General features: G+C 47.4%; 1 protein-coding gene across 1 annotated transcript in view; it reads left to right on the forward strand.

Annotated features, from left to right (window-relative positions):
• Positions 1 to 20,410, forward strand: part of ATP13A1 (ATPase 13A1) — a 47,724-nt gene that overhangs the window by 21,160 nt on the left and 6,154 nt on the right. The window contains exons 10-19 of the mRNA XM_075577772.1: positions 1,095 to 1,243; positions 7,185 to 7,342; positions 8,112 to 8,287; positions 9,613 to 9,723; positions 11,033 to 11,158; positions 12,946 to 13,057; positions 14,734 to 14,933; positions 15,195 to 15,291; positions 16,130 to 16,311; positions 19,204 to 19,318. Of these exons, the coding sequence (XP_075433887.1) occupies positions 1,095 to 1,243; positions 7,185 to 7,342; positions 8,112 to 8,287; positions 9,613 to 9,723; positions 11,033 to 11,158; positions 12,946 to 13,057; positions 14,734 to 14,933; positions 15,195 to 15,291; positions 16,130 to 16,311; positions 19,204 to 19,318 (1,426 nt within the window). The remainder of the gene's footprint in view (positions 1 to 1,094; positions 1,244 to 7,184; positions 7,343 to 8,111; positions 8,288 to 9,612; positions 9,724 to 11,032; positions 11,159 to 12,945; positions 13,058 to 14,733; positions 14,934 to 15,194; positions 15,292 to 16,129; positions 16,312 to 19,203; positions 19,319 to 20,410) is intronic.

Below are 20,410 nucleotides of genomic sequence, written 5' to 3' on the forward strand. Positions count from 1 at the left end.
CGTAAAGTTGTATTGCCATTGCTTCAGTTGGGCCCAAGGATGCACTGACCCTTTAACTTATTATCTTCTCTCTTTTCTCTCTCTCTCTCCTCTCTCTTCTCCCCCTCTTTTCTCTCTTCCCCCCTCTCTTCTCTCTTCCCCCCTTATCTCTCTTTCCCCCCCTCTTCTCTCTTTCCCCCCCTCTCTTATCTCTCCAACCGTCTTCTCCCCCCCTCTCTTCCCCCCTCTTCTCTCTCCCCCCCTCTTCTCTCTTCCCCCCTCTCTTCTCTCTTCCCCCCCTCTCTTCTCTCTTCCCCCCTCTCTTCTCTCTTCCCCCCCTCTCTTCTCTCTTCCCCCCTCTCTTCTCTCTTCCCCCCCTCTCTTCTCTCTTCCCCCCTTCTCTCTTTCCCCCCCTCTCTCTCGCTCTCTCTTCCCACCCTCTCTTCTCTCTTCCCACCCTCTCTTCTCTCTTCCCCCTCTCTTCTCTCTTTCCCCCCCTCTCTCTCGCTCTCTCTTCCCACCCTCTCTTCTCTCTCCCCCCCTCTCTCTCTCTCTCTCTCCCCTCTCTTCTCTCCCTCTCCCCCCCCTCTCTTCTCTCTTCCCCCCCCCTCTCTTCTCTCTTCCCCCCTCTCTTCTCGCTTCCGCCCCTCTCTTCTCTCTTCCCCCCTCTCTTCTCTCTTCCCCCCTCTCTTCTCTCTTCCCCCCTCTCTTCTCTCTTCCCCCCTCTCTCTCTCTTCCCCCCCTCTCTTCTCTCTTCCCCCCCTCTCTTCTCTCTTCCCCCCCTCTCTTCTCTCTTCCCCCCCTCTTCTCTCCCCCCCCCCCCTCTTCTCTCTCCCCCCCTCTCTTCTCTCTTCCCCCCCCTCTCTTCTCTCTTCCCCCCCTCTCTTCTCTCTTCCCCCCCTCTCTTCTCTCTTCCCCCCCTCTCTTCTCTCTTCCCCCCCTCTCTTCTCTCCTCCCCCCTTCTCTCTTCTCTTCTCTCTTCTCCCCCCCCTTCTCTCTCCCCCCCTTCTCTCTTCCCCCCCTTCTCTCTTCTCCCCCCCTTCTCTCTTCTCCCCCCCTTCTCTCTTCCCCCTCTCCCCCACCTTCCTTCTTCTCTTCCCCCTCTCCCCCACCTTCTCTCTTCCCCCTCTCTCTTTCTTTTAGACGTATACTGTACTGAGCCTTTCCGGATCCCTTTTGCCGGCAAGGTGCAAATATGCTGCTTTGACAAGACGGGCACTTTAACCAGCGATAGCCTCGTAGTGCGCGGGGTGGCTGGTCTCAAGTAAGCTGGGCTGCGGGGTATCCCGTGTACAACAGAGTGGGTAGAGGCTAATACAGCTAGGGAATTCCAACGTGCGTGAGATAGACACAGCGGAATCCTGAACATGAAGGAAACCAAAGGACATAATGGGGTCTGATGTCTCACATTGCGTAGAAGAATGAGCTAAGTGGTCCTTATCTGCTGTCAAGTCCTATTCCTCTGGAGTTGGAACCACTCAAAGCTCTGGGACTGTAACCCCTCTCCACCCCCAATGCTGAAATATTCAATTTCCTACTTTGCCAGTACTTACAAGAAAAAAACAAAGATGGCGGCAGGGTCACCCAATCAGCCTCCGCAATGTTGTCTCACCACGGTATCCCTCCTATCTTTTGATCGTCAGTGAGGCTGACCCCACTGCCATAAGGTTTCTCACAGACAAGGATTCGTGGGAGGGACTTGCACAAGGAAATATTGTGCAGAGCTTTCTAAACCTGACATGTCTCTTCTTCACGTGTGCAGAGCTTTCTAAACTTCACTGGTCTCTTCACGTGTGCAGAGCTTTCTAATCCTGAAACGTCTCTTCTTCACATGTGCAGAGCTTTCTAAACTTCACTGGTCTCTTCACGTGTGCAGAGCTTTCTAATCCTGAAACGTCTCTTCTTCACATGTGCAGAGCTTTCTAAACCTGGCATGTCTCTTCTTCACGTGTGCAGAGCTTTCTAATCCTGAAACGTCTCTTCTTCACGTGTGCAGAGCTTTCTAAACTTCACTGGTCTCTTCACGTGTGCAGAGCTTGCTAATCCTGAAACGTCTCTTCTTCACATGTGCAGAGCTTTCTAAACCTGGCATGTCTCTTCTTCACATGTGCAGAGCTTTCTAAACCTGGCATGTCTCTTCTTCACATGTGCAGAGCTTTCTAAACCTGACATGTCTCTTCTTCACTTGTGCAGAGCTTTCTAAACTTCACTGGTCTCTTCACATGTGCAGAGCTTTCTAAACCTGACATGTCTCATCACATGTGCAGAGCTTTGTAGACTTCACAGGTCTCTTCACTTGTGCAGAGCTTTCTAAATCTGACATGTCTCTTCTTCACGTGTGCAGAGCTTTCTCCCAGCAAGGTCCCATATTTCACTATTCACTTTACTTGCAGACATGTGAGTATCTTCACTGGTATACACCCGGTTTTAACTGCACTAGTTATATAAGCATTTGCTTGGATATATTAACCCCTTCTGGGTTTATTTCACATAACATTAATATGCATTTAACGTAGGGACCTGCTATAGAGACTTACCTTGACGTGGTTAGCAGGCTTGGCATTATTTGATCAAAGGATGTAAACCAAAAGTCTCCTTTATCTTATAGATTTTTACACTATATATATATATATATATACAAAAAAGGGGGCTAAGCTGCGCCTCTGCTGAAAAGTGCTAGTATACAATGTGACTCACTAAGAAGTTCAACACTGTATAAATGGGTATATGTAAATTAAATGAAATATAAAAATAAATACAAATAAATTATGAATGATAAAAAAATCAAATACAATAAAACCTGTAACCAAGCAATGAATAAAACAAAATGTTAAACAATGATTCAGCAAATAAATGTCTCCAAAAATGGAAAAAAGAGTATAAAAACCAGTCCTCAGATAAGTCCAATAGATGATATAAATTCTGGTATAGAGGGTCTCCGGCTGCTCTCAAAGTGGACAAACCACATCCACAGGGAATCTAGAAGAAAAGGGGGAAGAGAGAGCGCACACCCATAGCGTAAAATAGTAAAATTTAATGAGGGGGAAGGGAGAGGGGGGGATAAGAATTGCACTTACAAAGGTACAATATAAACAAGCATTCTGTGATATATAATCACCACCATCCGGTTTAGAACTGCAGCCTCGTTGTCTTTGTAGTCCTTGGATGACGTCCCAGTCAATGTCCAGGGTAAATGATCTCCTCTGCATCGATTAGGGAGTCCTGTAGAGTAGCTCCGAGCTGGGAAGCCTCTGCAACAATCGCGCGGGTCAGTGAGTCCCAGCGCGCGGTGATGACGTCAGTGTCATGCGTCTGACGTAATGACGCTCCCTGACGCGTTTCGTCACTCAACGGGTGACTTTCTCACAGAATGCTTGTTTATCACAGGTCTCTTCAATTGTGCAGAGCTTTCAAACCTCACAGGTCTCTTCTTCACTTGTGCAGAGCTTTCTAAACCTGACACGTCTCTTCACTTGTCCTTTGTTTATAAAGTAACCAGCTGAAAGTACCCAGCTTTGCTTGGGAATTGTAATAAACCAACCTCATCCCTCCTCTCCTCTCACCCACCCACCCCTCCCTACCCTATTCTGTCTCTACTCTTCTTCTCCCACCCCGTATCTCCTTCCCATCACTTTCCTTTAATACCTAATGACGTCCCCAATTCTTTCCGCCCCTCTTTCTCGAGCCTTCTTACTTCTTTCTCCTCACGTGCCAACTGACTTCCTCTCTTTCTTCGTCTGCTGTCGGACTCTTTATCTGCCACCAGGCTATGTGCATTGTGATGTCACGTGCCAGATACATAGCCTACCAGGTGCAAGACACAGTGGCCGGCTTTCTTGTTAGATAAATGGTCATAACTCAAAAAATTGGAAAGGGAACGTATCCAAACGTAGACAAAAACCTGCTCCTTGATTTCGAACATCAGGCAACATTTGGTTTACGATATTTTAAGAGGTGTCCAGATGCATAGCGAACAGACAGACAACTTTCCAAAACATATAGGAGATTATTGTGCTGTCATTAGTCAAACCTATCACTAATGGGCATGAATTCAGCAGATCCGAAGAAAAGTAAAACAATATACTGTATTCATTTTTCACAGGACGCCATTAAGTAAAACAAGTTCTCTATAGGGATGTTTCATCTTTGTATGGAAGCTGATTCTACTAATAAGTTTTAATTGTTACGTTTTTGGCCTTGTTACGTGTTACTGAATAAACATATTTTGATAAATAAAATCCATCTGATCCAGTCTTTATAAAAAAAAAAAAAGTAGTTTAATCTTCTAACATTTGAGGTTGCCTCATGCTCCATTAATACAGTTTTGTTAAACTACCTAAGTACTTCCTTGACTATTGTCACGGGAGAACAATGCTTTTAATATGAAAATACCCAGATCCTTTGAGCAAAGCAGGAGATAAAATAAATTGTAATTTATTTACAGAATGAACATACAAATGATTATTTGCAAAAAAAACCATTTTAAATACACTTACTGGGACGGGGAAAAAGGAAATCTTTAGAAACATAGTCGTTAGACACAATTTCCCAAGAGTGGGAGTTGTGCGCAAATAATGCCGAAAACAGTCTTTGGATAGGGGCGCCTCTCGAAGCCCCTGTTTCTCCTCCGCAGCTGCTTACTTCGTTCTACCGCCGTAGAATTGATTCTGGATTCCTTAGTTCTTACGAACTCTTGACTTGGGTTACGATGTTGCAAAGTTTAAAATCCAGCTTAGATGAATCTGACTCCCGATCTGCTGCAGGAATTTTTATGCAGTAAAAATCCCTATCTGTAACCTCTGCAGCCAATCTCTTTCGTGGGAATAATATTCCCACCTATCCCAGCGTTGCCCATACTTGGCAGAGGGGCTTCGTAGTTTGCTAAGGGCATGCGCGAACCTTGCACCTCTGCCGCTTAGCATACCAGACCAAGCCACTTTATCTGGCGACAGTTTGTCTGCGCTGGCCGGACATTTGCTAAGATGGGGACACTTGCATTTCCCTCCCCACTTCACTCTTTTAGTCGGCTAATGCTTTCAACTACGGACATTTCCAGACATTGGGGAACCAAACCAACGGGGTGGCTTGTCCTAGTTACTTATGCATTGCTCACCTCGCAGGAATTTCCTGCTATACATTTCTAAAGTACTGCAATACAACTTAAGTGTTTCCCTCTATTCCGGCCGTCTGAATGAAAATCTCCTTACGCCTATAATGTTGGAACAATTAAAATAGGGGGACTTTTATTCATCAGTTTTTATAAAACTTTATAAAAATTGCGTTATAACCTTTTTCACGATTTTACTCCCCCAGCGCTCACAGCGAATCTCAGCGCGCTATGACCTTCCTAGCAGAAGTTAGCTAAACGCCGGGCGCTGTGCTTGCGAGCTACTGGGTTTTAAAACCATTTTTCCTTTGCGCAGTTACAGGAACACAGTGCTATTGAAATACATTTTACAGTAGAAATAACATTATTTTCGCCGCCTTATACCTGGTGGGAGACACACAGACATTTGTATGAAAAAGCACAGTGTTGCGGCCATTACTGGGTTGCAGAACTGACAATCTACATTTTCCAATAAAGCTCAGGGGGCCCCCAGCCGGGCATAACACCTTTATTTACTGGCCTGGTTACCCCTTCACCGTCACAGCTATATATACCCAGGTAGGTGCTGTGGAATATATGAAAATATGAACTTTATTATAATGCACCGTATATCTTCTTTTATGGTCCACCATTAGAGGGCACAAAAAAGGATTTGACATACGGATTTTCATGGACATGAAGGTTTAGACAAAGTAACTATTTTTTTGTTAAACAAAAAAAGGGATTAAACCATTTGTTCAAATAAGGGAGAAAAGATGAAGCCCTTTAAACCATTTTGAGAAGGTGTATGTGTGTATATATCTCTATGGATATATTAATCTATATTATAAAATTATTTTTTCTGTCCCCCGATGAGATGAGCTCATCAGTGACATCATAAAGCACATAGCCTGGTGGCAGATATGGAGATGTGTACACACATGGGCTTAGCCCAATGACGCTTTGCGCATCAACCATGCCCTCTGCAAAATTCATTTTTGTACTCCACCCCCCCCCACTTCTCTCTCCTCTCTCTCTCTCTCTCTCTCTCTCTCTCCCCTTCTCTCTCTCTCTCCCCTTCTCTCTCTCTCTCTCTCCCCTTCTCTCTCTCTCTCTCTCCCCTTCTCTCTCTCTCCCCTTCTCTCTCTCTCTCCCCCTTCTCTCTCTCTCTCCCCCTTCTCTCTCTCTCTCCCCCTTCTCTCTCTCTCTCCCCCTTCTCTCTCTCTCTCCCCCTTCTCTCTCTTTCTCCCCCTTCTCTCTTTCTCCCCCTTCTCTCTCTCCCCCCCTTCTCTCTCTCTCTCTCTCTCTCTCTCTCTCTCTCTCTCTCTCTCTCTCAATCTCCTTCTCTCTCTGTCCCCCCTTCTCTCTCTCTCTCTCTCTCTCCCCCCTTCTCTCTCTCTCTCTCTCCCCCCCTTCTCTCTCTCTCTCCCCCTTCTCTCTCTCCCCTCTCTCTCTCTCCCCTTCTCTCTCTCCCCCTTCTCTCTCTCCCCCTTCTCTCTCTCTCTCTCTCTCTCTCTCTCTCTCTCTCTCCCCCCCCTTCTCTCTCTCTCTCTCTCCCTCCCCCCTTCTCTCTTTCTCTCTCTCCCTCTCTCCCTCTCTTTCATTTAATAACTTTATTTTAATGCCTATAAATCCTTTCTACACCTCTCTTCTTCTCCAGCATTCTTGCTTTCTCCCCACATCTTCCTCTCTTTCTTCAGCTTCTTTCTGTGTAAACTTTATAGCTATCTGACTCTCCATATCTGCCACCAGGCCATGTGCATTATGTCACCAAGGAACTCATCTCACAGATGGCTGGACAAAAGAACTTTATAATATATACAGTATATGTATTTAGGTGCAGTATAATAAAGGTTATGTTTGACTATATTCCAGCACCTCTACCCCAGTGCCTCCAAGTCTTAGCTCTTCTAGTTACTCTTCTGCTTCCACACACCCCCTTCTCCCCCCCGGTATGATTTGGGGTTGGTTATAACTTGCACTATTCATTTGCTCAGTGTATTCTTGGAACGGTTCTTTTTTATTTCCTGCTTTGAATGATCAATTTTGATATATAGATATATATTTTATTATTAGTATTTTTATTTATTTGTTTTTAATGGTTTCCCCTCCCCTGTAGAGATGGAAAAGACGTGACTCCCATCTCGGAGATCCCCACAGACACTCACAGGGTGGTAGCCACGTGTCACTCTTTGGTGCAGCTGGATGATGGGACACTGGTGGGGGACCCCATGGAGAAAGCCATGCTCACTGCCATAGATTGGTCCCTAACCAAAGGTGAGGTTGTTAGAAACAGAGGCGCGTGCGTGTGTATAATTGTGTCCTAACCAAAGGTGGGGGTCTCCTCTTTCTTCATATGTAGTGCTGGAAACGTGTGTGTTGACCTCTGACCTGTTTTATTGATTCGGGATACAACAACTTGGCTTCTATTTCCTGTATAGTGTGTGTGTATAGATGTAGATACCCAAATGTATATAATTGGTGAATAAATATTCACATGTAGAGTCCAGAACAAGGATGGATGGGCATTTACCACTCTGGAGCAACGTCCTGGATATCGGAGAATTGCAGGATTGGAGGGGGGGGGGGGGGGGAGGGCAGAAGTTTATTGGAAGAATCTCTTCCAAATGATAAATCTGTATGAACAAGAGGGGAAAACGGCGCACACGCCTAGTGCATTACCAAAAATAGAACAATTTATTTAGGGAAGGGGGAGACATAGCTTCTATGTCCCGTATTGCGTGTGTGTGCGTGCGCGCATATATTTTCTATCACTATAATGCAGAAAGTTTGTTTGTTTGTCCTGCTATATAAATCCACACGCTTAATGCTTGAGCCACCAAACTTGGCATGCTATCTAATAAGATCAAAAGGAACAACGTAGGTGGTGTATTGGTGTTCTGGGTAATGCAAGTGAACACACAGTCACTTTATATATACGTGTGTGTGTGTGTGTGTGCGCGTGCGCTATATGGATCAGATACCATGTTTGCTGCTTGACATTATCAAAATGTTCTTTGTTTTCTGTTTTTTTTCTTCTTATCAGATGAGAAGGTGTTCCCCCGAAGTATTAAAACCCCGGGCCTGAAAATCCACCAGCGCTTCCATTTCACTAGCTCCCTGAAGCGCATGTCCGTGCTGGCGTCCTACGAGCGGCCGGGCTCCACTAACCTCTGCTGTGTGGCGACTGTAAAGGGAGCCCCGGAGACACTGCACAAAATGGTAGGCAGGCGGCAGAGACCTGCATAGATCAGTGTTTTACAACCGGGGTTCTCAGGAAGCCTCGGGTTCCCAGACAACAGGGACATCTGTTAAACAAAGGAGCAGAGTAGGTGTTGAAAGACACAGTCCTTCTGTGCAAAGCACTGCAAAAGCAGCCCCCTCAAAACAAAAAATCCCATCAGGACTGTCAGGGGGAGACCAGGGCAATTTACACGGGATCGCAAGCACCAGACAGAACGGAGTTAAATAAAATGGGTTAAATTTGGTCCGGAGCCAACAGGAGCAACGCAAATTACAGGTTCAGACTCTTTAAAAACAGGGTTTATGGGGGTGAATCCTAGCTAGGTAGGCTTACCCAGGATGTCTTCCACACACTGATACTCTGGGTACCTCAGTACCGTAGGGATGCTAGTCGCCTGCTAGCAAGTTCAAACTTTCCGCTCGTCTATGCAACCGTGCCTGGTTCTGGAACTGTCTCTCTCCGGCGAAACTGAGGAGTAACATACCAAATGTCTGTGTATCTGTGATTGCCAAGGGTTTACGTAGTTTTTCCTCCGTCTCCATATAAAACTCTGACCCGACCAATCGGAGCAAGGATGCTACGTGCCGACCAATCACAGATCTATCCAGTCACAACTCGCTTGTGGTGGACCAATCTGGGCCATGGGTGGGGACAGTTCTCTAAGACATTCCCCTGGGGGCGGGCTTAAGCGGAGTGAGAAATTCGAACCGAACAATGGAGTTGTGCCGACGGGGCTAAGAGCCAGCAACGGTTCCCAGTGCCAGCCTGATACCTCCAGTTGAGCTAGTCGGGGGACAAAGAATGGCTCCGCTTTTGGAGAGACTGTTCCCTCGGCCGGAGTACACACCCCCCCCCACTCCTCCAGTGTCCCAATCACTTCATCCAGTACCCATTTGGATAACAGGCCCCAGAGTTCATTGTGTGCTGGCTAAGTGAATTACCAGCCCAGCACACAATAGAGGCATACACATACACTACATCTCACATAGGGAAACAAGCTTACAGAGGGCTGTCAATATAATGCGTCAGCCATTTTAGCCTCAAGATGGTCTATAAGCCGTTTACGTAGGAATCCATCTTGGCAGGTAGGGGCAACTGCCAGGCTTAACCGTTAATGTGCTGGTCACAAGTACGTCGTAGAAATTAGAAACCTGGCTGTATGCTGTAAAAATAAGAATCGGGGTTAATTTGGAGACTGAAAAGCAACATTTACATCGGTCTTTTTTTTCTTTTTCTTATCTAGATTATATGGGACTACACCTGGAATAATGTGGGGGGTTTCTGTCGTCTTGTAATTTTGCAGTTTTCTCAGTGTCCTGAATACTACAACAAGGTGCACACGGAAATCTCGCTGGAAGGCGCGCGAGTTCTAGCGCTGGGATACAAGGAACTTGGCCACCTCTCCCACCAGCAGGTGAGGCGCTAGGGACTGGCGACGTTGCACTGACCCGTAGGGTTGTAGCAGCCCAAACGACGACGACGATGGGGGGAGGGTAAGCGTATATATGGGGCCGTAGCTCACCACTGTGTTAATAGTTATTATTAATTCTGTATTATTGATGATAACTTCACAATAACCGTATCGCGCGCGGTACGCAGCATTGTACATAGGAATGTTATAGACACAGTCCCTGCCCCGTGGAGCTTACAATCTATGTTTTTGGTGCCTGAGACACGGAGATAAAGTGAGTTGCCCAAGGTCACAAGGAGCCGACACCGGGAATTGAACCAGGCTCCCCCTGCTTCAAACTCGGCGGCGTTGTTGTTGTTGTCGTCCTTCAGCTCTGCGGTGTGAGGGACACCCTGCATGGGCTGTAGGTACCTGATATTTGTATCAATATGTTACCCTGTGGAAGGAGGTACAAAAGATGTAGCCAGACTTAACGTCTTCGGTGATCGCGGTGGTTTAATGCTGTGGGGGGGTCCCGTTCAGGAGCATGGAACGCCCCTGGCAGCGCAATCGCGGCAGACATTGTCCCCAGCGCCGCAGGTTTTTTGTTTGTTCGTCTGGCTCTGGGGACAGTAATTCTAGCTACATCTGTCGGTCTCCTCTGTCTGTCACCCTGCAGGGACAGATCACATGGGCTGTCCCTTCTGTCTGTCATCCTACAGTGAGGGGCAAAATTCATGGGCCCCAGCAAGAAATGATTGACACCATGCACCTTTATAATAAACACCCTTTTTTTTCCATATATATTGTTGACACTGTAGACAGCTCTAGAATGTTTTGGCCCAACGAGTTCCTTCCCCAAAGAATTTACGATCTAACTCTGGTGCCAGAGGCACAGGTGAAAGAACTTACTAATAACATGTTCTTGTATAGCGCTGCTAGTTTTACGTAGCGCTTTAGAGACATTTTGCAGGCACAGTCCCTGCCCCGTGGAGCTTACAATCTATGTTATGGTGCCTGAGGCACAGGGAGATAAAGTGACTTGCCCAAGGTCACAAGAAGCCGACACTAGGAATTGAACCAGGTCCCCCTGCTTCAAACTCAGTGCCTGTCTGTGTCTTTACTCACTGAGCCACTCCTCGCAAAGAGAGATATCCCGGAGTCCAATCGGTTTCACCCACTTTATAAGGCAGCGACGTTGCCAGTGAGTTACTCCTATAGCCCTTCAGCACCTTGCTGTCACACTGAGGTGGGTGGGACCTTCTCAACACGCTACGGCTTCCGTGGACACCCTCGCCTTGCGCTCAGGCTCTCTCAACCTTCTCTCTCTTAGATCCGTGAAGTAAAAAGGGAAACCCTGGAGTGCGATCTGAGATTTGCAGGATTCATCGTGGTCTCTTGCCCTCTGAAAGCCGACTCCAAAGCCGTCATCAAAGAGATTCAGAATGCGTCGCACCGCGTAAGTTTAGCGTTTTTTGGTTGGGTCCCAGAAACGAAGGCGTCTGTCTGTCTGTGTGTGTGTGTCTGTGTGTGTGTGTGTGTGTCTGTGTGTGTGTCTGTGTCTGTGTCTGTGTCTGTGTCTGTCTGTGTTTTTCTAATGAATCTGCATCTACTTGGTTAATACAGTAGAAACCCAAGCAATATTATTCAAGCTCCATAAGAATGTTTATTTACCCAATATTATGAATCTGTTACTGTTTTTATTACAAGCATTGTGTCCCCTATGTGATGAGTCATCAGGTACACCTGCTGACCACCTCTGGTGATTGTCCGGCAGGTGTCCTGAGTTCTGACACTACATATTAGGGCTGTGTGTTCACTGGCGGATCACTCTTTGACAAAGGCCCACGGGCTGAAACACGTCAGAGGATCCGCCAGACTTTTACCCTGGTGTTGGATTAAAGTGTTTTTCTACACCACCACTGCCTGCTTGCGGTTTTTTTCTCTCGTCTGTGCACCGTTCCAGCCTCCCACGGAAGAAGTGTTTCTTTGTCCATAAGAATGACCATTGACCTGCATTTCACATGTTTGTATTTATATAGTGCAGGACTTTACAAAATGATAAGCAGGTAAAAGCACCCTCAAAATATACGGTCTCTAAAAGAATTGCCACGGTTATGACCATGGAAAAACTTACGGCCATGCTCACACAGAAAATCCCCCCAGTTCTACAACACCGGGGGGCCATGGCTAGACCGCTGAGGCCCAACTTTCACATAAACAAGTACCCGTTCCAGTCGGCCCTTCTTACAAGAAAAGGTTTAAAAGGAGTCGGTCTTATTGGCTGCATTATCCAGCATGCAGGGATATGGGAGTCTCACACCCCCTAGTGGCGCTTCTCAATGCTGACCAAAGTCATAATGTATTTGAAAACTGCTTGCTGAACAGCCGTCCATGTAAATGATACACTGATTCAATACAGTGGTATAACGGTCCCAACCCAATAGCCTCCAATGTGAGGTAAGTCTTTTATGGGACAGGGACCTTGATATAAATAGTACTCACTGTTATGGCAACAGGACTTGTAGCTGATCCGGTGTGCTCCTGCTGATCGACGCGTTTCGCACGTACACCGTGCTTTGTCAAGCTTTGTTCTCTTTGACAAAGCACGGTGTATGTGCGAAACGCGTCAGTGGGTTTTGGGGGCTGTGGGGTGTCTTTAAAGCTTTCACTGTAGTGTCCTTATCCTGGTCTGTGATTCTTACCTGCGTGGGAGTTGCACCGCTTCTTCCTTCTTGAATGCATTATCCAGCAGCAGCCAATCAGGATAGAGGAAACTGCCCTGCGTTCTTCTTGCTCTGGGGAAAATCTGCGACACGCTTGATCCTCCCACGACACCCCCACGTCACCTTGTGGGAGGGACAGATTTAGTGGCCAATGTATTTCCTTCCGTCTCTGGTCCACTTATCAAGTGCAAAGGAAGTTTCATATGTCCATCTGTCTGTATCACTCTGAATGTCCCTTCCACTCAAGGGGGACAAAGATAGAAATGACCTATGCACCTTGATGATGGGTTTTTTTTTGTCCGTGTCACTTCCATCCTACAGTGGGAGGGACAGACTCATGTCACACTGCAGTGCGCAGAACAGATTTCATGGGTTATGGGTTCCTTCATTCTGTGTCTCTCTCATAGGTGCCACCTCTGTCATTGTGTCACCTGGCAGTAGATGGGCCACATCCATTTCCCCCCCCCCCTGCCCCCAAACATATATTGCATCCGCCTTTACACAACTTTCTCTCTTCCAGGTGGTGATGATAACAGGAGACAACCCTCTCACCGCCTGTCACGTGGCTCAGGAGCTCAATTTCATCGAGAAGCAACACACCCTCATCCTGCAGCCTCCACAGAATACACCAGGTCAGCCAACCCAGACTCCACAGCCTTCTTAAACAAGCACTTCCTCATCTCTATGAACTCTGTGACTACGTTGCATCAGTAGGCTTACCCACGTCGGCTTCCACTCTCCGCAGGGCTCCGGTCCCTCAAGACTGTAAGGGAGCTATTTGGAGAATAGCCCTTTAAAATGTTCCGCTCGTCTCTTCGACTGAGCTGTGTTCTGGGTGTCCCGGACACAAATCTCGCACCAAGAGATTCTCTAGTACTGAAATCGGCAGCACTTGACATAGATTTCCCCCGTCTCGATTGGAAAGTACGGAAGATGGGGTGCCGACCAATCAATGTTCGGATGCTACGAGCTGGCCAATCACCGACCGAGTGAGGGCTCACCAGCGATGGACCAATTCGGGGGCCGTGGCTGTGCTTCTACGACAGCCCACGGAGGCGGGTTTAAGCTGAGTGGTGAAATTTGAACCAGCCAATAGAAATCGTGCCGACAGGGCTAGTTAATACCCAGCAACGGTTCCCAGGGCTGGCCTGATACTGCCTACAGAGATGGGCACCTCAGAGTCTGGGATGAACAACGGCTCTGCTTTTCGAGCCAACACACCCTTCCCCACTCCAGCAATTTACTAAGCACTTCACCCATCCACATTTGGATAACAGACCCAGATTTCTTTGTGTGCCGACTTGCTAAGTTAATTACTAGCCTCGCACACAATGGAGACCAAGAAATACATTTGTATCGTACATTACACGAGGGAAAATAAACTGCAACAGTACATTTAGAAACACGTAGGTCGGCCATTTTGGCCACACTAAGATGGTATACTGATGCCAAGAACTTGGCATCCATCTTTGATACACAATCCATCTTGACTGGTAAGGGCAATGGCTGGGCGTAACCTTTTTAATATGCTGGCCACATTGCCCCTACTTGGGTTTTCTCCGGTCTGGGGAAGGTGGACCTCCAAAGAGGAGCCATTGTTCTTCCCAGGCTCTGAGGCATCCATCTCTGCAGGAGGTATCAGGCGGAAACTGGAAACTGAGGTCCGGGTCCTAGCCCTAGTTCCCATTGGTCAGTATGAATTGCCCACCTCCTGGGGGCTGTCCTAAAGCACTACCATCTCCCACGGTCCTCACTCGGCAATTGGCAGACGTAGCATCCGTGCTCTGATTTGGTTGTTACCCGGTCCTCTATGGTTTCAGGTGGAGACCGGGAAACTATGTAAACCCCTGACGATCACAGTTAGTCAGATTAAATCCAGACTCACAGTTTAGGAGACAGTCGGTGTGTTACTCTAAGGTTTTTGCCGGAGACGCACAGATCCAGAACGAGACTCGGTTGTATAGACGAGCGCGACTTTTAAACTTCCTAGGACGCCACTAGCGTACTATGGTACCATGTTACCCAGAGACTCTTGGTGTGTGGAAGACATCCTGGGTAAGCCTACCAAGGTGGCGCCCACCACCTAGCGAGCTAGGATTCCCCCCCTAACCCCTGTTTTGATGACCTTTTAAGCTGTGTATTATGTTGCCCCTGTTGGCTCTGGTGGACATAATTCTGACTTCGTTCTCTTTGGCGTTTGCGATCCCAGTATAAAAATTGTCCTAGTCTCCAGTGATGATGATGGGTTGGCATGGGTGCAGCTCTTGAAGATCTGTCTCACAGGGTCCCCCCCCCCTTCTTCCCGCAGACTCTCGCTGGCTGTGGCGGTCCATCGACGGCACCATCTCGCTGCCCGATATCCCAGAGTCTGTGAAAGTGTTCACTGCCAACTACTACCTGTGTCTGACCGGAGAGGGCTTGTCCTACCTGCAGTCTGTCGGTGGAGGTCTCTTGTCTGCTCTCATACCTCACGTCCAGGTGTTTGCAAGAGTAGCACCGAAGCAAAAGGTAAAAATGTGTGGACTAAAAATATGGACCTTTTTTGGAATCTATTAATTGTGTGTATGAAATATACATAATATACTACGTGTGTTTGATATAATGCGAATGATATACTTGCATACACAAGTGTGTGTGTGTGTGTGTGTGTGTGTGTGTGTGTGTGTGTTTATACAGTACACATGTACGGAAGTCCAAACACCCATACATACACTACTTGTGCATGCGGCTGCTTAGCTGTTATTGTCATTCTTTTGTTTCTGTGCGCAGGAATTCGTTATCACTAGTTTAAAAGAGCTTGGTTACGTCACCCTGATGTGCGGAGACGGGACCAATGACGTGGGCGCTTTAAAACACGCAAACGTGGGTGAGTGAGGATTTAAAGTTCGAAGGTTGTTGTAGGTTTATGCGTTTTTGGAGGGTACCCCAAGTTCTAGGCACCATACCAATGAGTGACTGGCCTGGAAAGTTGAAGTTCCACCCACAAATGGCCCATCTTGAAAGTAAATTCAATTGATTACCGTTTATTTTATTGAAAAAAAATTCTTGCCGTTTTTGATTTTTATTTGGAGAGACAAAATATCTGCCTTTTAGACCGAGATTATACAGCGCGCGATGGCGCTCGCTCGCACGCCAGCCTCAAATTGCCTAATGCCTATGAGGCCGCTCCATGCGCACGAGGGAGTGCGATGGTACAACATTGATTTGAAGAGACAAAACCTCTGTCTTTTCAAAGGGCAGCCGTGTGACGTCCGTGACAGGTGAGCGGTTCAGCCAATGAGGGTGAACCAGCTTCGTGACACGTCCGCCATCGCCTCCCCAATCTCCTGCAGCCAAGTTCACAGACCGCTGGGGCTGCAGGAGTGTGCGAGGCTATGCAACTACTGTAAGCTTAGCCTTAGTCTCACTTGCTCCAACCTAGCAGAGTGGGTTTTCTATGCAGACTGCGAAGACTTGTCAGTGAAAGCTGCCTTATCCCAAACTTTGCTGCTAAGACTCTTTGAAGTAATGTCGCTCTGTGAGAGGGCATTTGAAGCTTCCTTGAGTTTTGTTGCTCACAAATCAGTGAGAGGGGGGCAGAAACTAGCGGTGAAAGCGGCCACCCTATTGCATAACATGGTGAAGCAATTTTATACAGATAGGACTGCACACCCCTATCGATGATAGAACAGACGTTTTTTATCTTTCGCATCCTGGCGTTTCAGGGGTAGCTCTGCTGGCCAACGCACCGGAGCGTTTGCCCGAGAAGAAGCGGAAGCCGCGGGAAGGAACCAGCGATGGCAGACCCCCGGTACCGCCGTTCGCAAGCAACGCCATCAAACCTACCTCCAGAGCTGCAAAGAACAGGATCATGTCACATCGGGAGGAGCAGCAGACGCTGCAAAAGGTGAGCAGGACACGCTAATACATTCTTCTGGACCACCCTATTTTCTTTTTCATCACAATTTTTTTTTTATTCAACTTTTCTCGTTTGGGGTGCAGAAGAGACATGGGAAAATCAAATGAGCGTAACATAATATACTTGAATAATACAACGTACAAAAATACACAAACATTGGGAGTTGATTAGATATAGAGTCCGCCCTCCCACGCATCCCCCTGTGTGGCCCGGGGAAGCCACATCATGAGGGATGAGGCGTAACCACTCTGCCCAAAACTAGTTTTAATGTTTCAGAGGGGGAAGACATAAAATGGGGCCGGGGGAAGCGGGAGGGAATGTCGTCTCGCCATCATCTTTCGACTCGGCCAACTATGAGACAGGAAGCCTCTCTTTGATATGTAGGGTGAGGAAGTTGCCCATCTCTAGACCCATCCAGCTCCTCCCTTCTCCATAGGTCCCATCCTCAATAGCTTGGGTTAGAATCTATCCGATCTATATGTAATCCATGCAACCCATATCTTATTATGTGTCTTTGTTGTATGTCTTAGGCATGCTGTATTTTTTCAACTTACATTTTTTTTATTATACAACAAAAGATAGGGGAGCCCAATGCTACATCCAATTGACAAAACATATATGGTAATTAGTGTAAAGTGTAAATACGTCAATAATAATATTTTTCTTGGTTATTTAGTTAAAGCCTTTGGCCAAAGCGTCATAAGCCTGCATGACAATGTCAAGGCATAACCACATATGCAGGTCCTAACACTACACAGTGAACCCTTCCATTTACCTCTGTATGAGGGGGAACAACCACAGTAGGTCCTGTTCATTCAGCAAAATGCTAGAACCGCCCAAGTTAAAAAGGTGGGGAGGGGTGAGCTTGCTGGGAATGTGTGTAATTTTTTTTTTATTGTTTTATCCGGGGGGTAGGAGGGAGGAGAGAAATCTTCTTATCCATTCAGTCGAGTGCGACTCTCGGCCACTCAATGGATCAGTGTTCTCCATGTCGTCCGATCTCTTACGGCTTCTTCCAATTCTTGCTATGTTCATTCCAGTATCTCTCTTGATGGTATCTACCCAGCGGGTTCTTGGAGAGAAATCACAACCTAATAATTGGATTATAGTCACAGTTTGCGAGTCAACATTCAGTTAAGACATTCAAGGGATCTACATAATCTTAATAATAATTCTCTCTTTCCTATTGATATAATTATAGAAATTGTGGACGGCTCATTTCTGGGTCCAGTGGGGGGTGGGGGAACCTTATCCTCTGCTCTTGTGACATCACTTTTATTGGGATTTTGTTATTTTGAGCAGTTAATCCAGGCGTCCTGTAAGAGACGTGTGCAGAGATACGCAATGGAGACCGTTTAACGTGAAACTAAAATTAGGCTTTATTGCGCCTGTCCCCTTTAACACAGGAAAACATATGAAAATAAGCCAAACAAAAACCTATCTCTGCTTTGGAGACGATCTACACATGTAGTTCAGCCCTCTCTAACTGGGTGGTTAGCTAAGCTATTTACCAGCCCAAATATATATACATATAGACAGCTATACAACAGTCTCATAAGAAAGTCTTATCTGTGTCTTGAAGCTGTAGGGGAAGGCTTCTCTGCTCTCTTGGGTCCGCACCCTTGTGTGCTAAGGCAATGTCAGGATCCAGGTTTAGAATCTTGTCCCCTTTGTCTTGCTGTCAGCCTGCAGTCTCTTTGCAGCTCAAGACATCTGTCCTTCCTTGGTTCTACCCCCAATTGTGAGACTAAGGAATCCTCTCTGTCTTTCCTGGGTCAGCTCCAAATGTCAGCTCAGGAATCTTCCTTCCTGGCTCAGAACAGGCTATTTCACAGAGCTGTGATTAGACAGGTGGTGTTGGCTGATTGCAGGTGTGCAATTAACCGGCACACTGCTGGATCAGAGGCAAGTTTCTTAACAGGGGTAAGTCCCTGTTACAGGTCCCAAATCTTATAGCATTTTGGGATGATTTGGTTGCAAGTGGCGGTTGATTTTTTTTTCTTTCCCCCCCCCCCCATTAACATCACTTCGTTAATTTTTGTTAGTACGATGAGCCATCGAGGGCGGTCTCATCTTCTTCCAAGATGTAGTTGTTCCACCTCTGGCGGCTTGTGAGGATGTGTGAAAGGAGGGATGGGCTGTGGGCCACCCTATTTTTAACACCAATATGGGCCTTCAGTGCAGCTGCAAATAAATTACTTTTACTTCTGCATTTTCATCTTGAAGTAGCAACCCACTCTACTTCTCACAACAAATGTCTTCTTTCTGTGTACCATTTCTTGCAAGCGCATCCCCCCCCCCCTTTTTTTCTCTTAATTTTGCTTGAGATATCAGTTGCTGAAAATGTACCTATAACCTATCAGGTTATATTATTGTTCATTCAATTTGAGCGGGGAGGGGGGGGGGGTTGTGCATGGGTTGTGAGATATTTTAATGTTTTAAATACGACTGGCAGATGAGATCCTGCGAGCCGGGCATCTGGGTTAACCGGGCGAGAGCTCGTCTGACCCAGAATGTCTACTGTCCGGGAGTGACACTTGCCAGCGAGTAGGCAGGCCAGGCGATTGCCGTGGGCAGCACTAAGCCGCTACCGGTGAACCCTTCAAGCGGGTTTCGGTCAATATTGTGTGTCTCCTCAAGATCCTTAAAACGACTGGGATGATCTATATCCTCTCGGTGGTGGGCTTTGGCACATGGTACCCTAAGGCCGTGGTGCTCTCCTCTGTAGAAGTGGGCCCTGATTAATGTATTGGCCAGGGTTGGGTTTCTAGCGAGATCCTGACTGATCAGGGAATGCAGTTTTACGCCTGAACTGTTCCAAACTTCACTCCGATGATATTGCTGTAAAGTTGCTCTCATTGTGCAAACACTCCGTTCCAGGAAAGGATCAGCCAGGTCCTAAAGGAGCTAGAGGAGGATCAGGTTCAGGTGGTGAAGTTGGGAGACGCCAGCATAGCTGCTCCGTTCACTTCCAAGCTGTCGTCCATACAATGCAGTAAGTAACGACCTCTGTGTGCCACTCTATCTGCACTGTAAATCCCCTCCAAAAGCAATGCGTTGAATGCCCATTTGCACTCGAGGGCCCACCACTGAGATTTGGCTGCGGTCAGTTCTCTTCTCGTAGGCACAAGCACCTGAGGAGAGTGGTGTGGGGAGAGTGGTGTGGGGAGAGTGGTGTGGGGAGAGTGGTGTGGGGAGAGTGGTGTGGGGAGAGTGGTGTGGGGAGAGTGGTGTGAGGAGAGTGGTGTGAGGAGAGTGGTGTGAGGAGAGTGGTGTGAGGAGAGTGGTGTGAGGAGAGTGGTGTGAGGAGAGTGGTGTGAGGAGAGTGGTGTGAGGAGAGTGGTGTGAGGAGAGTGGTGTGAGGAGACTGGTGTGAGGAGACTGGTGTGAGGAGACTGGTGTGAGGAGACTGGTGTGAGGAGACTGGTGTGAGGAGACTGGTGTGAGGAGACTGGTGTGAGGAGACTGGTGTGAGGAGACTGGTGTGAGGAGACTGGTGTGAGGAGGCTATGCATGTTAGAGAGGGACAGGTGTCTACACATCACGAGCAGAGTGAGAGCCGTGCATGCGTGTTAGCCATGCACGTGAAGAGGAACAGAGAGAGAGAGCTATGCATTTCTTTCTTCCTTCTCCTTGCATTCCCGTTGGCCCGGATCTCATTGGTCAGTTCCCAATCCCCACCCCAGTCAGGGCTGTCCTAAGGCAGTAGTTCTACGCACTACCCCGATTGGTCCGTTTCAGTCACCCCCCCCCCCCCTCGCTCCTGATTGGCTCAGCAGAGTAGTGGACGCCACTGATTGATCGGCAGTCCGTTCTCCATGTTTTCAAATGGAGGCCGGGAAAGTCTAGTAGCTGATGCCGGTCAGAGCTCCAGAGTTGTTCTTGGTTGGTCCCTGTGTCTAGAGACCAATTGCATCGAGAACTGTGTGACCAGGGGCGGTCATCCCTAGTTACTGGGATTGTGGAACAGACATCCAGTGTAAGCTAACTTCGGCAGCATCCTGCACCTAGCAAGCAAGGAGTCTCCGTATTCCCTGTTTTAGGGTGTTATTGCCCTGTTTTGGGGTGTTATTTTCCATGTTTGTGC

This window comes from Ascaphus truei, chromosome 20 (genome assembly GCF_040206685.1).
Source record: "Ascaphus truei isolate aAscTru1 chromosome 20, aAscTru1.hap1, whole genome shotgun sequence".
NCBI classification, from domain to species: domain Eukaryota; kingdom Metazoa; phylum Chordata; class Amphibia; order Anura; family Ascaphidae; genus Ascaphus; species Ascaphus truei.